This window comes from Aspergillus tubingensis (genome assembly GCF_013340325.1).
Source record: "Aspergillus tubingensis WU-2223L DNA, scaffold_8, whole genome shotgun sequence".
Taxonomy (NCBI): domain Eukaryota; kingdom Fungi; phylum Ascomycota; class Eurotiomycetes; order Eurotiales; family Aspergillaceae; genus Aspergillus; species Aspergillus tubingensis.
Genome location: NW_023336282.1, coordinates 468,914 through 482,138, shown reverse-complemented (window position 1 = coordinate 482,138; position 13,225 = coordinate 468,914). Strand labels below are relative to the sequence as shown.

The window sequence follows — 13,225 nt, the reverse complement described above, 5'->3', positions numbered from 1 at the left end:
CGCCTCCTTCACGGTCGAGGGGATGGCAAGAGGAAGAGGGAGAAGTAACACAAGACGGCGAGACCGCGGAGGCCCGAGCTGGAACAACAAATTTCCGGCGCAAACTCCGGCTTTCCTCCGTCATTTGAACGGAGTACTTCTCTCGGATTCTTCAGTTCATCAACTCTCATCTTCATCTCCTTAAATATACCTACTAATTCCTCATCTATTCACTAATCACATACAACTATACACTATGCGTCCATTCACCTCCCTCCCCCGCGGTCTCCGCTTTCTTCAGTCCTCTCTCCCCCGCGCTACCATCACCCGCGCCTCTCAAACATCCTCCCGGCCATTCACTCAGCTCCTCCATCGCCAAACACCAACACTCTACTCTCCACGGGTCACTACACACCTCACAACCACCAGACTCAACTCCTCCTCAGCAAAGCCTCTTACGGACCGCTCCGCCGACGCATCCACCGAAGCCCAGAATGAAGAACAGAACCGTCTCCGCCGCGAACAGGAGCCCGCATACCAAATCACATTCACCTGCAAGCCATGCGGAGAACGTTCCTCACACCGCATGTCCAAGCACGGATACCACCGCGGTACCGTGCTGATCAAGTGCCCGTCCTGCGATGCTCGTCATGTCATTGCCGATCATTTGAATATCTTCTTCGATAAGAAGAGTACCCTTGAGGATATCTTGGCCCGGCAGGGCGATAAGTTGACCCGTGGGTATGTGGATGGCGATATGGAGTTCTGGGATGATGGGAGTGTTAATAAGAAGGAGGGTGAGGGTGAAGGGGAGGAGGGCAAGTCGGCTTAGACTACTACGTTGTTGACTCGGCTATGCATTGTATTTGGGGTTTGGAAAAGTTGATGAGCGTTTGGCGTCCTGGTTGGGGTTGATATCAATCATCATTGGAATTGGAGTATGTACACTCTGCTCTTGGGATATACATTGTACTTTTATAGATGGAGGTGGAAGATGAAGTGAAGACAAAAGAACATATGTACGATAGATAGACAGCTCATCTCAAACATGATCGATCTCCTATTCTCCCAACGCCGTGCGATTTTGGTATAAACAAACCATGTATATGCAACATGCAACGCTATTCCACTACCAACCGCGTCTCTTGCTGCGATGCTCCGCTCCCTTCTCCTTTCTCTTTTCGCGCTTGCGGTCGTTCCGCCGTCTCTTGTCCTTCTCGTAGCGCTCTGGTTCGGTGACGGCTTCGATCCGTCGCTTGACACGTCTGTCTTCACGTCTCTCCTTGATGGAATCGTGCACTTGCGCCATGATCTGCACGTACTCGGTCGTTCCAAGCTTCTTCTGCAGGATGTCCAGGACCTCGTGGCAGTTGGAGACCAGGCCCTTGTAGGTCTCTCGGAAGACCTCGTCTGAGGAGCGAGGAGCTGGGATACTGGTATCCGTCATGTGCTGCAGAGGGAGGAGGATGACGGGCAGGGAGTCACGGATCTGTTCAACTTCGAGATGGCGGCAGAGCGAGGCAAAAAGACCGATGGAAGCGGTCTTCGGAATCAAAGATTCAGCCCGCGTGGTAAGCAGCTCTCTGCGCAGGATGGAAGATGTCTGCTCGAAGATGTAGTGAATGGCCGTCTTCGTGGCGCCAGTTTGGCGTCCAGCCTCGTCCTCCGCCTCATCCTCGCTATCGCTAGCGTCCGAGTCAAGTTCCTTGTTGCCGGTCTTGGCGAATTCAAGGCCGTTCTGAGCGCAGCACCGGCCGAGGAAAATAATGTTGCGAACCGACTGCATGGCGAGCTCCTCGCTGACTGCCGGGGTGCGAAGAGAGCGCAAACTGGCACGGATCAGCTGCAGCATGGCGTCCTTGTCAAGCGACAATCCCATGGAACCAGCCAATGGGATTGAACCATATCCATTTGCAGCATTGTTCTTGGCCAGGTCCGCAAGCCATGTGCCGACGAGATTCGCTGCGCAGGTCTTGACCCAGGCGTGAGGGTAAAACAGGCATTCACGGATAGCGGCCCAGAGCTTGGTGCGCTCCTTGGCCAGCGCGATTGCCGGTACAGACTTGCAAAGCTTGGTGTAGAGCTGAAGGGAGAAGTAAAGGGCTTGCCAGTTTTCAGTCTCCTCGGCCTTGAGGACAGGTTGCATGATGGCCAGGAGCACATCTACGACGAAGCGAGCCTCATTGTCCTTTTCAGTGCCTTCCACTTCGAAGTAAATTCTCATAGCCTGTAGACCGGTACTGGTGAGAAGCATGTTGTCCGTTTGCTCCAGCCAAGAATGAAGAGGCGTGAGCATGGCCTTCATCTGCTCCCTGTCTGCCCTAGTGTAAAGCTCTCCCAGTAGGGTACCCGCCATTTCCCTGCACTCAGGCGCGTCGTCATTCGCCATCACCATGACCACCGGAAGGAAGAAGGTACTGACAATGTCTTGCGCCAGCTCGTCTCCAGTCTTAGACAGCAGCATGTGAATTGCCTCCATGACTGATTGGCGACCGTCCTGGTGCTTGTAATCCAAGTTCTTGGCGAGGAAGCTGAGTTGTTTGGTCCAGCGATTCTTGGCTTGCGGGTATTCGATCAAGAAGTGAATGTAGGTACCACGAGCAAGGTCCCGGGCAGCACGAGTCTGGTTCGTAACCATCATGGTAGCGATGCTATCCATCAGTTCGTACACTTCAGGAACCACGAACTTCCTTGCCATAACAGCCCGGATGAAGTTGAAGGTGACACCTTGGCGGTCAGGCTCTTCGATGTCGGCAGTAACTCGTTGAAGAAGGTATGCAAGATGTCCGTCTCTGAGCTTGGTGCTCTTTCTCTCACGGAGCATAGCCGAGACCAACTTCAAAGATGCCTGCGCAGCCTCCGTGTTCGTACTCGGGGCCTCCTTGATCACCTTGACTGCTTCGGTGAAATAGACGTGAGAGTTGCTGTCAAGCTCGGGGATCGGGAGCTTGATGATGGTTGACAAGAGACGGAGAGCCGAGATCTTCACTTCTTCGTGTGCCTGTACTAGCGAATCGCCGATGATTGGAATGAATCCCTTTAGATTAGCCGGCGTAAGCAGGGAGCCGAACTTGCTCAAAATTGCACGCAGAACATCAAGAGAGAAGCGCGTCAACTTGTGGATGTAGGAAGAAGTAGTGCCCTTCTTCTCGCCCCGCTTGGACCCGCGTAGGTCGATCTCCAGGTTCTCGGCCTGTTGAGACTTGGGGGCCTGTGCCTTGACCTGAGCCGGTGCACTGTACGTCTCCTTGACGACTTCATAACAGAAGACAAGGATATCGCGGCTTTCAACACCAGGGTTTCTCAAAAGACCAACACCAATTCTCCGCAAGAGCTCGTCGACCTTTCTCACAATGTTGGAGGTAAGCTTCTCTCGAAGAAGCGATTGAAGCGGCCGAACCAGGTTAGCCAGATTAAGCACTGTGGAGTTCTTCGCGAGAAGCTCCATGGAGTCGAAACTCTTGCTGCTCTTGACTTCCTTCATCTTACTCACGTATTCCTCGGCTTCCTTCTCCTGGCCAACTGTGCCAAACGTGTCATCCATGACAATAGCACTCAAGTCAGGCAAGCAGTAATCCAGGTCACCCTGCTGGAAATCATCTGTCGTCGCCACGAGCATTGAGTGGACTGTGAATGACAAAACGTGAAGCTGGTAACCCTTCGTGAGAGTAGTTCGAAGCTCTTTCAGGATGTAGCCGAAGTACGATGGGCCCAGCAAAAGGGCAATGTCGTTCAGGGTCTTCCGAGCAGTGTCCCGAGTTTCCTGGGTACGACTCTTGAGGATACTGCATACATCCAAGAGGACAGGTGGGAGACGGATGGACATATCGTCCTCGGGCAACAACTTGAGCAGCTTGATCGTTGTGACCGAAGCGGGTAGACGCAGACTCATCTGTGTCTCGTTCTTGTGGTGGATGAAATCCGTCAAGAAGGGGGTAAAGTTTGTGGTCAGCTCAGTAGCAACCTTGGCCACAGATGGGATAGACCGAGCAAGTGTAGAAACAGGGCTAGAGGTCTCGAGCCCATCCATTCCATCCTTGGCCGCCGCTTTGATCGTCGTATGCTGGTTCATGGCATTGGTCAAGGCATCAGCCATCTTGCCCAGGAGTCTAATGATGTTCTTCTCCATGTCGGACTTGCTCTGCATGTAACCGCGGTATCTCCGGAAGATAGCCCTGAACTGGTTCCAATCCAGCCATTCTGCAAGGGCTCCGATAGTTGTTACAGCTTCCGCGATGAGGTTATGAGTAGCCTCGTCGGCTTCCTCATCAAAGACAAAGTGCTCATTGAGGGGAATGAAGATCGTGCTGATGTTCGAAGCCTGGATGTTTCCTTTGGCCGCCTCGCTGGCAAGACGGCGAAGCGCCCGCAGACGACGATGCTGCTGAATGTGGAGAACATTGTTGAAGAAAGACGCTTCTTCATCGTCACCGACAAGCAAGACGTGCATATCCTGAACATTAGGACGCTCTGGGTTCAGCTTGACAAAGTAACCAAGGGCAGTGATGAACTCGGATCGAATGAGCTCAGACTTCTGGCGAACGCCGCTCTGCAGAGCAGGAAATAAGACGTCTGCCACCAGAGGCTCAAAAGCCTCAACATCATTGAGAACTGCCCGTTCCATGAATCGACGCAATCCAAACGAAGCGCTTGACCGAATCGAGAGTTCCTCCTCATCCTTAACCTGGTACAGCATGTTGTAGAGAAGAGGCCGCCATTGCTTGGCATTGAGCTTCTCCCACAGGTTCTCATTCACTTCCCTGAAAGCTGACAGACGGCGGTCATAGTCCACCTCGAGTCTCTTAGTAGACATGGAGTTGAGGTCCTCGCAAAGGGCAGCGACATGAACAAGCTCCTCATCGCGTTTGGCGAAAGCAGTAAAGACACGGGCCAAAACTTCTCTGTTGGCATTGTCCCTGAAATAATCGAACATCGACGACACTGCTTCGAACACTTCTTGGGACAGATTAGCATCCTCCTGCGGGTTAAAGAGAGGCAAGAAATGTTCCAAAGATTTTAGCAGGCCAGACTTGGTTCTCGGAGAGACGCGGTCTGGAGGCTGACGGAGTAGATAAGTAGTGATGCTGATAAGACTAGTTGTCTCCTCCGAGGACTCAACGCACGGTGCGAGCAGAGACAGGGTCTGTACGCCAGAAATCAGGAGGGGCCGGGAAGGACCGCGCTTGAGGAGCCTGCCAAGATGAGACAAAGTGTGCTCGATATAAGGCGACAAGACCTCGGACCGAATTTCGTCGGCAGGGATATCGCTCATCTTCTCCTGCTCTTGAAGCTCCTTGCCAGTTGAGAGATTGATCAGGGGCACTAAGATCTCGTCCATGACAAAAACCTTGACTTCATCACGGGCCGAATCCACACCCAGGCAGTCCACGACCTTCTTCAGCAGAGCATCGTTGTATTGGACAAGGTAGAATGATGACTTAGGAGCAGAGGCCCAGACATGGAACAACTTGAGGAGACCTGATACACCCTGAGCCGTTTCGGTTGCAAAGTTCTCGAGCCTGGGGTTAATCACGTCCTCATAGATTATGCGCACGTAGGGCGACCAATCCTGATCTTGGGTGTTGGAGAAGATAAGCTCCAGACAACGGATACATGTGTGTCGAATATTGCGCAAAACGGTTAACAAACGACCCTCTGGTGAATCGGCAGCGGGTGCCTGGTCCTTTTCAATCTCGCGGCATGCCCGAACGAGACAGTAAAGAACAACCTGCATAGACTTCTCTGCGTAAGGGACCATCCGGCTTTGAAGCGTCTCGAAAACGGTTTCAATCATCTTCAACAAACCAGTCTGGCGTCTAGGGCTGACAAGTTCTTGTTCGAAAGCTTGTTGATTGACCTGGTTGTCCTGGACCAAATCAAGTTCTCCAAGTGCTCCGAAAGAAACCTGCATGAAGATCTCGAATTCCTTATCAGGCAGCTGCGACAAAGTTCTGAGGACAGCCTTTCTGCGGCCGGCTTGGCCTGCCTGGCCAGAGCTTGCACCAGCCTTCGAGATCATGCGACCATACAGAAGCCGGAGGAGAACAGGAACAAGCTCGACCCGGTGGGCTTCTTCGATCAGATTATCGTCACCCCCGATACGGACGAATACAGAGAGCTCATCCTTGAAACGTGACTCATCCAGAATGTTCAGAAGATTCTCTTGGTAAGGGGTGATGCTCGCAGACTTCCAGGTGAAAAGAGCTTTGAGTGCAGATTTTTGGATCTCAGAGTTACCGTGGCACAGCAAGCCCATGAGGGCTTCATGGACCTCTGGTGCCTTGTACAGCACACGAGGGTTAATGAATTTTCCAAGGAGAGCGAGGAAAGACAGCCGATCATGGAAGCCCCATGGAATATAGGAGTCAGCAGTGTCAGAATCACCACCAGTAGGAACATCTTCCTCGTCACGCAGAGCCCAAGAAAGGAACAATGGAATAACCTGGCGAGACTTCTTCTCAGCAATGTTCGGTACGGCATTGAGAACACGCAAAGCCTGTGTCCTCGGCGATGCCGGAATGACGCCGGTGAAGGTGTGGTCCTTCTCAAATCCTTCAGCCAAAGTCGTAGCCGGACTCTCCGGGTTTTCGAAGTATTTAGAAGAAATGTCTTCAATTTTGGCTGCATTGGAGCAAGTGTAGTGTCCTCCGACATAGGACTCGGGGTCCTCCTCCTCCGCATCTGTCGTTGCGTCGCCCGACCCTCTCTCATGGAGCCACTGGAATGCCAAGTCTGAAACTATCTTTTCGCCCTCGGGGTTTTCGCACATCGACTTCATGGCAGCAGCAGCATCGTCCCACAGAGGCGCCATCTTCTTGGACAACAAACCAAAGCAGAAATTGGGGAGCAGTCTAGCCATCCATCTGCGCGAAACGACCTGCGGGTAAGCCAGTGCAAGCTTGCGCACATGCATTGCCAGAACCCTAGCGCTCTGCAAGGTCAACGGGCTCTCCTCGATTTCGATTGCCAGAGAGACAAGTTCAGCGTCTTCTCCAGAAGCCAAGATGAGTTCACGCAAAATCCTCAAGGACAACAACCGCAGCTTGTGGGAGGGACCGCTAAGATTGGAGATTAAGACTTCCGCAAATTCTTCGATGGCTGAGCCCTTAATGTCGATATCCTTATTGCACGCTGAGATGTAGTCTAACGTGGCCTGGAGGAAGACCGGGAGGCGAGAGTATTGCGCCGCGACCTTGCTAATACGGTCCCAGAGAGTCTTGTCGAGTTCGTTAGCAGTCGTCGCAAGGTCCACATAAGTCTTGAACCCTTGGCCCAAGAAAAGCTTGGTTGTAGCGGATGTATCAGGATTCTTCTGCTTTAATACGCGAACAAGATGCCTATGAAGAGTGCTGGTCATTTCGGGTATGAGAGACGGTTCCGCTGAAAGCGACAAGGCGCTGGGGAGTTTGGCGTATGCGCTGAGTAGAGTAACTTCAGTATCATTGTGGTCAGACTTGCTGAAGGTGTCTTTGACCCGGGATTTCCAGGAAGCAGGACAAGTGATGTAGCCAGGCTTGGAGACCTCAGACGTGATGCAACCAGCCTGGTTCAGCCGGAGCAATGCCAGGCAAAGGTCGTGCTCGTGATCTTGCCATGAATTATTGACAAACTTTTGGAAATAAGGAAGGACAACACTGTGGAATCTCTCCGGTCCCCATTCCGAAAATGTGGCACAGAAACCGAGGAAGTGCGTCGAAAGTTCGTCCTTGCTCACAGCGTCCATGATCGAGCGCATGAATGGCAGCATCTCATCCATAGGAGAAACTTGTAGCGCATAGGCGACTGCGGTAAGAAGCTGTGGGGTGGCTTCGGCGTATGCACTAGACGCACCTGCAGCGTTCTGGAGCAAAAGGAGCAGTGTCTGATGAACGGGCTTCCAGTTCTTGACCCTGGTTCCCTTGCGAGTAGCAATACACAGGAAAATCAGCCGGCAGCATGCATTGGCGTGCTGCTTCTCCCCTTTACGGCAGTTCTTTTCGATATACGTTTTGATGAGATCAAGAATCGGCTCGAAGGTGTCGGGTGTAGTGCAATGGATGATGTTGATCACAACTCCGCTAGCAACGTCCAGTCCCAGACTGCTCCGTAAATCGTCGCCGGTTGAGATATGGTCCAAGATACAGCTGAGAATGTCGGCTCCGTTGGAGTGAATGCCGTACTTGACACCCTTGATGGCGTCGGCAAACATCGCCATGAGACCTTCCTTATACATCTCCACATTGTTTCCGTCTTCGGCAGCCTGGCGTAGGTCATCAAGTAGGAAGGACACGGCGCGCTGGAGGGGAGTTGCATTTTTGTAATAGACGAGGCCGGCCTTGCGGATAAGGAAGGACATGGACTCGGCGGCGAAGCGGGCAACAAACGACTTTTGGCGCTCTTTTCCGAGGTACGGCGTCATGATACCAAGAAGCTGTCTAAGATCGGGCACCAAAAGCCGGGAAAGGAACTTGAAGATCCAGGCCAAACAGCTGAAGGACCACTCGACGACCTCGACATCGGAATGGCTTGCGGCAACGGACGCCACCAGAGTGACCGCCGTCGCGAAATGCTTCTCAAACCTGACGCCCAAATCCCTTGCGAACTGGGCCATAAGACCCAGCAGCGGCTCCATCGACAAACTGTCCCTCTTCTCAATGAATTCCACCAGCAGGCTCATAATCTTGTCCTCGTGGTACAGAATCTGGGCCAAACTCTCGCACAGCGGGTTCACCTTGCGGACAAAGTGGACGAAATTATCCGACAAATTCAACTCGACCCAGTGCTCGAAGGCCGACCGGAAGTAGGACGAGGTCTCATCGGCTTCTTCCCCAAAGCTGGGTCGGCGCACACGATGGATGGGGTCGATCTTCAACTTTGCGACACGCTGGGAAAACGGCTCGAATCGATGCGACTTGGTCGTCTCTGTGCCACCCTTCACGCGCTTCACGGGCTTAGCCCGCGAAGACGACGACGCTGCGACCATCTTGTAATATGATGGCGACGACACGAGCAGCGTCGTTACAATAATTAGTCAAAAGTCAAGGGGTGGATATCTCCGACTCTCCTCTCTGCCTGTGTAATAGTATAGACAAAAAAATTCATCGGGGCCGCGGCAACCTTGTTCCGGTGCGGAGATTAGCTCACCGCCCGGCCTTATGCAGCGTATGTGCTAGCCACATCAGGTTAGGTACGCATCACGTGCCATGCATGTGGCCCAAGCTCCTCGAATCCATTTTTGGCGATTTCGGCATAACTCGAATATTCCTCGTTCAATAGCATCAGTTGGTGGAGCAAACGCGCATTGGCATACATCTTTGGATCTCTTTAGACTTCTATCAGGGAGTTTTCTACCATATCTTGACCCTGACATATACCAGTTGCAGCGACAGACACAATTCGAATATCTCACCCTAATATGTTAAAGCTGCTTCTTGCATCATAGTACTAGTAACCGTGATATTCCCTTCTCCAACATGGCGTCGAAGATGTAAGTCTACCTCAACTCACTCTTCGGAGCACTTTACTAACTCCCTTCCAGAGTCGTCATCGGAGACGTCAACTGCGAGCTGCAAGACGTCTTCACCAAGCTCTCCAAGCTGCATATCAAGCAAAACTTCTCCTTCGCCATCATCGTCGGCGACCTCTTCGGCGACTGCTCCACAGAGCATGAACTCGAGCAGATCAGCGCCCTGCTCCAAGGCAACATTGTCGTGCCTCTCCCCACCTATTTCACCCTGGGCAGTCGTCCTCTCCCCACGCGCATCATCGAGGCCATCGAATCCAAGGACGAAGTCTGCCCTAACCTCTACTTCCTGGGCCGCCGCGGCACCCTCAAGACCTCCGAAGGCGTGCGCCTCGTCTCTCTAGGAGGCACACTCGACCCCGAGTCCAAATCCTCCGACAAATACCACCCCTCCTACACCGAATCCGACGCCCGCGCCCTCTACGGCGCCCACCAAGCCGACATCCTCATCACCCACCAATGGCCCAAGGACATCCGCACCGGCTCCAAAGCCCCCTTCCCCGACACCACCGACACCCCTCCAACAGAAGTCCAATGCATCGCCGACCTCTGCTCAACCCTTAAACCACGCTACCACCTCTCCTCCTCCAGCGCCTTCTTCTGGGAGCGTGAACCCTTCTTCCACCTCCCCACCGCCGACACCGACAACCCGGACGCCAAACCCCTCACCCGCTTCATCAGTCTGGCCGCCTACAGCAAAACCACCAAAACCAAATGGATGTACGCCTTCACCCTCGACCCCAAAGCGCCCCCAGCCCTCACCATCCCAACGGGCACAACCGCACCCCCCTTCGCCCCCATCCCCACCAAACGCAAACCCCTCCAATCCCAACGCGACTCCTACCACCGCTTCGCCGTCGACGACGACGACAACAACCGTCCCCGCAAAAGACGCGCTCGCGCACCCCCTCCAGGCCCAGACCAATGCTTCTTCTGCCTCTCCAACCCCAACATCGCAACCCACCTCATCACCTCCATCGGCGACGAAGCCTACCTCACCACCGCAAAGGGTCCCCTCCCCACCTCCAAAACCTTCGCCTCTTCCTCTCTCAACTTCCCCTCCCACATGCTCATCATCCCCTTCTCCCACTCCCCCACCCTCTCCAGCATCTCAGACCCCACCTCCAGACAATCCACCTACGCCGAAATGCACCGCTACCGCTCCGCCCTGCACTCCATGCTACGTCACCGCGCAAATAACTCCCTCGGCGCAGTCACCTGGGAAGTCTCTCGCGGAAACGGTATCCACATCCACTGGCAATTCCTCCCTGTGCCTGCTGATCTCGTGCACCGGGGTCTCGTCGACGCCGCGTTCAAAGTCGAGGCCGAGAATCTGAAGTATCCGAGATTCGAATCTCCATCTCAACCTAATGATGGTGATGAGAGCGCTGAACCGGGTGACTTCTTCCGCGTGTGGATTTGGGAGCCCCCGCAGGCTGCTGCTGAAGCTGAGGCTGAGGCTGGAAAGGATGGTGAGAAGGGTGGTGATAAAGGTAAGGAGAAAACGCTTCTCCTCCCTCTTAGTCCGGACTTCCGGTTCGATCTTCAATTCGGACGCAGAGTCATGGCGAAGTTGATGGGGTTGGAGAAGCGCATTAATTGGAAGGATGATGTGCAGTCTGTGCAGGAGGAGGAAGCGGATGCGGAGGCCTTTAAGGAGGCGTTTAAGGAGTGGGATTTTACGTTGGAGTAGATAACTACTGCTATTTTCTCGAGAATATATACTACTAGAATTTGGCATTCAGGTGGGTGAATTGGATTTGTGTGGTGTTATGTACTATTATATCAATGGAATATTTAGCTGAGATCTGAGCTTGGTTTCATATACTATCGAGGATTACTCCATAGTACTTATTATAAATAAGGAAAATAGTCTGCATATAATTTGAGGTACGACCGAATCAACGGTTTTGTATTTTCTCAAGAATCACTCTAATAAAGCCACTCGGGTAACCCTATCCAGGCATGACAGGTGCCGTTCGTTATACTGTCTATCATTTGATTCAAAACATACATCATGCAAAAAGGGTTCGGTTTGGTTGGGTCATAGCGGGCCGGAGATACGAAGGGTAGAATCTATATGTACAAGCGGTATGAAGAGGAAAGGGTACTAGTCACCAGGGCACCTGGTGACGAAGCGAGAGGGGCTCTTGAAACGAAGGGATGCCGGATAAGGCATCACGGATCTAGCCAATAGATTTGGCTGTTGCGATGTGGCTTGGAGCGGTTTGCTCGGACTTGCAGGCTTGATTAGAAGCCTGCTTTGACGCGTGAGTGTCAATATGTCCATCACGCTGCTCCCATAAATGGGCGTTCCAAGCACATGCAGGAGGGCCAGCATTGGCCACGAGACCAATTGCTGATAGTATTGTGGTTACTGTGAGTCGAAGGTAACTTAAAAGTTGGTAGGCCTGCGTCCGCTCTGCAAAAGACTCGGGGGCCGGCCCGGTTCATTGGCTTCGCGAGGCGCAGGGGTCGTAGAGAACGGAGGAGGGGGCGACGTGGGAGTCGCTGGGGACATGTTGCGGTATGGCGGTGCCTGGAAGCCGGGGGAAGGCTGGCGGTACGGGACCGGTCGAGGCGCATTCATAGCCGAGTGGAGCGTCGGAGCTGGAGAGAAGGTCCTGTTAATCGGCATCGGCTGTCCGTACGTGCCGGTATCCGGAGGCATCTGATGCTGCGGCATGTAGTGCGGGTGCGCAGGCTCTGGGGGCATATAGTTCGGGTGCATGCCGTCCATGGGCATCTGGTATGGCTGCATGCCATCCATAGGTGCATGATGAGGCTGAGTCGCGTCCATAGGCATATACTGCGGTTGCGTGGTATAGGTGGGAGCAGGTGACATGTTATGGAAGCGGTCCTCATGAGGATACTCGCTGTAAGGCTGGTGCTCATATGGAGAAACGGGCGGAGGCGACCGTGGGCCGGGCGCGTGATAGCCATATGCGTCCGGTTCATCATATCCGTCGTATCCTCGAGGCTCAGCATGGTATGCGCCTGGCGCAGCAGGCGTTCCGGTCCTCAATGGCGCAGCAGGTGTTCCAGTTCTCAACGGTGGAGGGCCCCCGTAGCCTCCCGTAACAGACCGGGCTCCAGAGGGCATGCGACGAGGCTCCTGGTTCGCATTGCTCAGAGGCTTCATCTCGAGTGATTCCGCGTGGGGGTTCTCATCCTCGACCTTCTTTGTCACGGCACTTTCCCAGGTAGGCATGGCGGGCAACGCATCCTCGTCAAACTTTCCGTTCGCAGGACTCGACGGCGTATCGAATCGAGCAACCTCTGCTCCACGGTACACGGGCGGTGCCTGTGGTTGGTAGGGTGTCTGATAGGCGTTGTTCATAGGTGCTGGCATGGTCGGCATGGCAGGCATGGGGGGCGGTTGATCATATTGGTCGTCCAAGTACTTTTGCTTGTTCCTCTTTCTCTTGAAACCCGGACAGCACTTGAAGCAACATCCACAACAGCATTTGCAACATTGCACACCACAGCACAGGCAATTGATCACGCAGGCGATGACGGAGAGGACAATCAGCGCGGCGATGATGATAGCGACGATAACAGGCCACCTAGGTAGTAGTCTGAGTCAGAAGGCATCCAACAAGCAGCAATTGAAACAGAAACTCACTTGCAGTAAGCCTTGGACATGCACTTGTCCCAACTAGTGAACGTACTGGCGTCGGACTTGAGATCGCTCACAACATCCCTCGCCCACAAGGGGACGGAAGCCTTATCCACCGGACTCAT

The 13,225-nt window shown here is 53.5% G+C and overlaps 4 protein-coding genes across 4 annotated transcripts; 2 read left to right on the top strand and 2 right to left on the bottom strand.

The window, feature by feature from the left end:
- Window positions 1-235: 235 nt before the first annotated feature.
- On the top strand, window positions 236-811 carry AtWU_06501 (DNL-type zinc finger protein; the record flags this gene model as incomplete). Its single annotated transcript, XM_035501610.1, has 1 exon — window positions 236-811. One exon carries the CDS (start codon window positions 236-238, stop codon window positions 809-811), a length of 576 nt encoding a protein of 191 aa, XP_035357503.1.
- Window positions 812-1,108: 297 nt separating this feature from the next.
- AtWU_06500 (putative HEAT repeat protein (DRIM)) lies at window positions 1,109-8,941 on the bottom strand (the record flags this gene model as incomplete). The annotated part of the gene is made up of 1 exon (XM_035501609.1): window positions 1,109-8,941. One exon carries the CDS (start codon window positions 8,939-8,941, stop codon window positions 1,109-1,111), a length of 7,833 nt encoding a protein of 2,610 aa, XP_035357502.1.
- A 490-nt stretch (window positions 8,942-9,431) lies between these two features.
- On the top strand, window positions 9,432-11,174 carry AtWU_06499 (CwfJ domain protein; the record flags this gene model as incomplete). Its single annotated transcript, XM_035501608.1, has 2 exons — window positions 9,432-9,445; window positions 9,497-11,174. The coding sequence occupies 2 exons, from the start codon at window positions 9,432-9,434 to the stop codon at window positions 11,172-11,174; spliced, it is 1,692 nt and encodes a 563-aa protein (XP_035357501.1).
- A 702-nt stretch (window positions 11,175-11,876) lies between these two features.
- On the bottom strand, window positions 11,877-13,225 carry AtWU_06498 (uncharacterized protein; the record flags this gene model as incomplete). The annotated part of the gene is made up of 2 exons (XM_035501607.1): window positions 11,877-13,047; window positions 13,107-13,225. 2 exons carry the CDS (start codon window positions 13,223-13,225, stop codon window positions 11,877-11,879), a joined length of 1,290 nt encoding a protein of 429 aa, XP_035357500.1.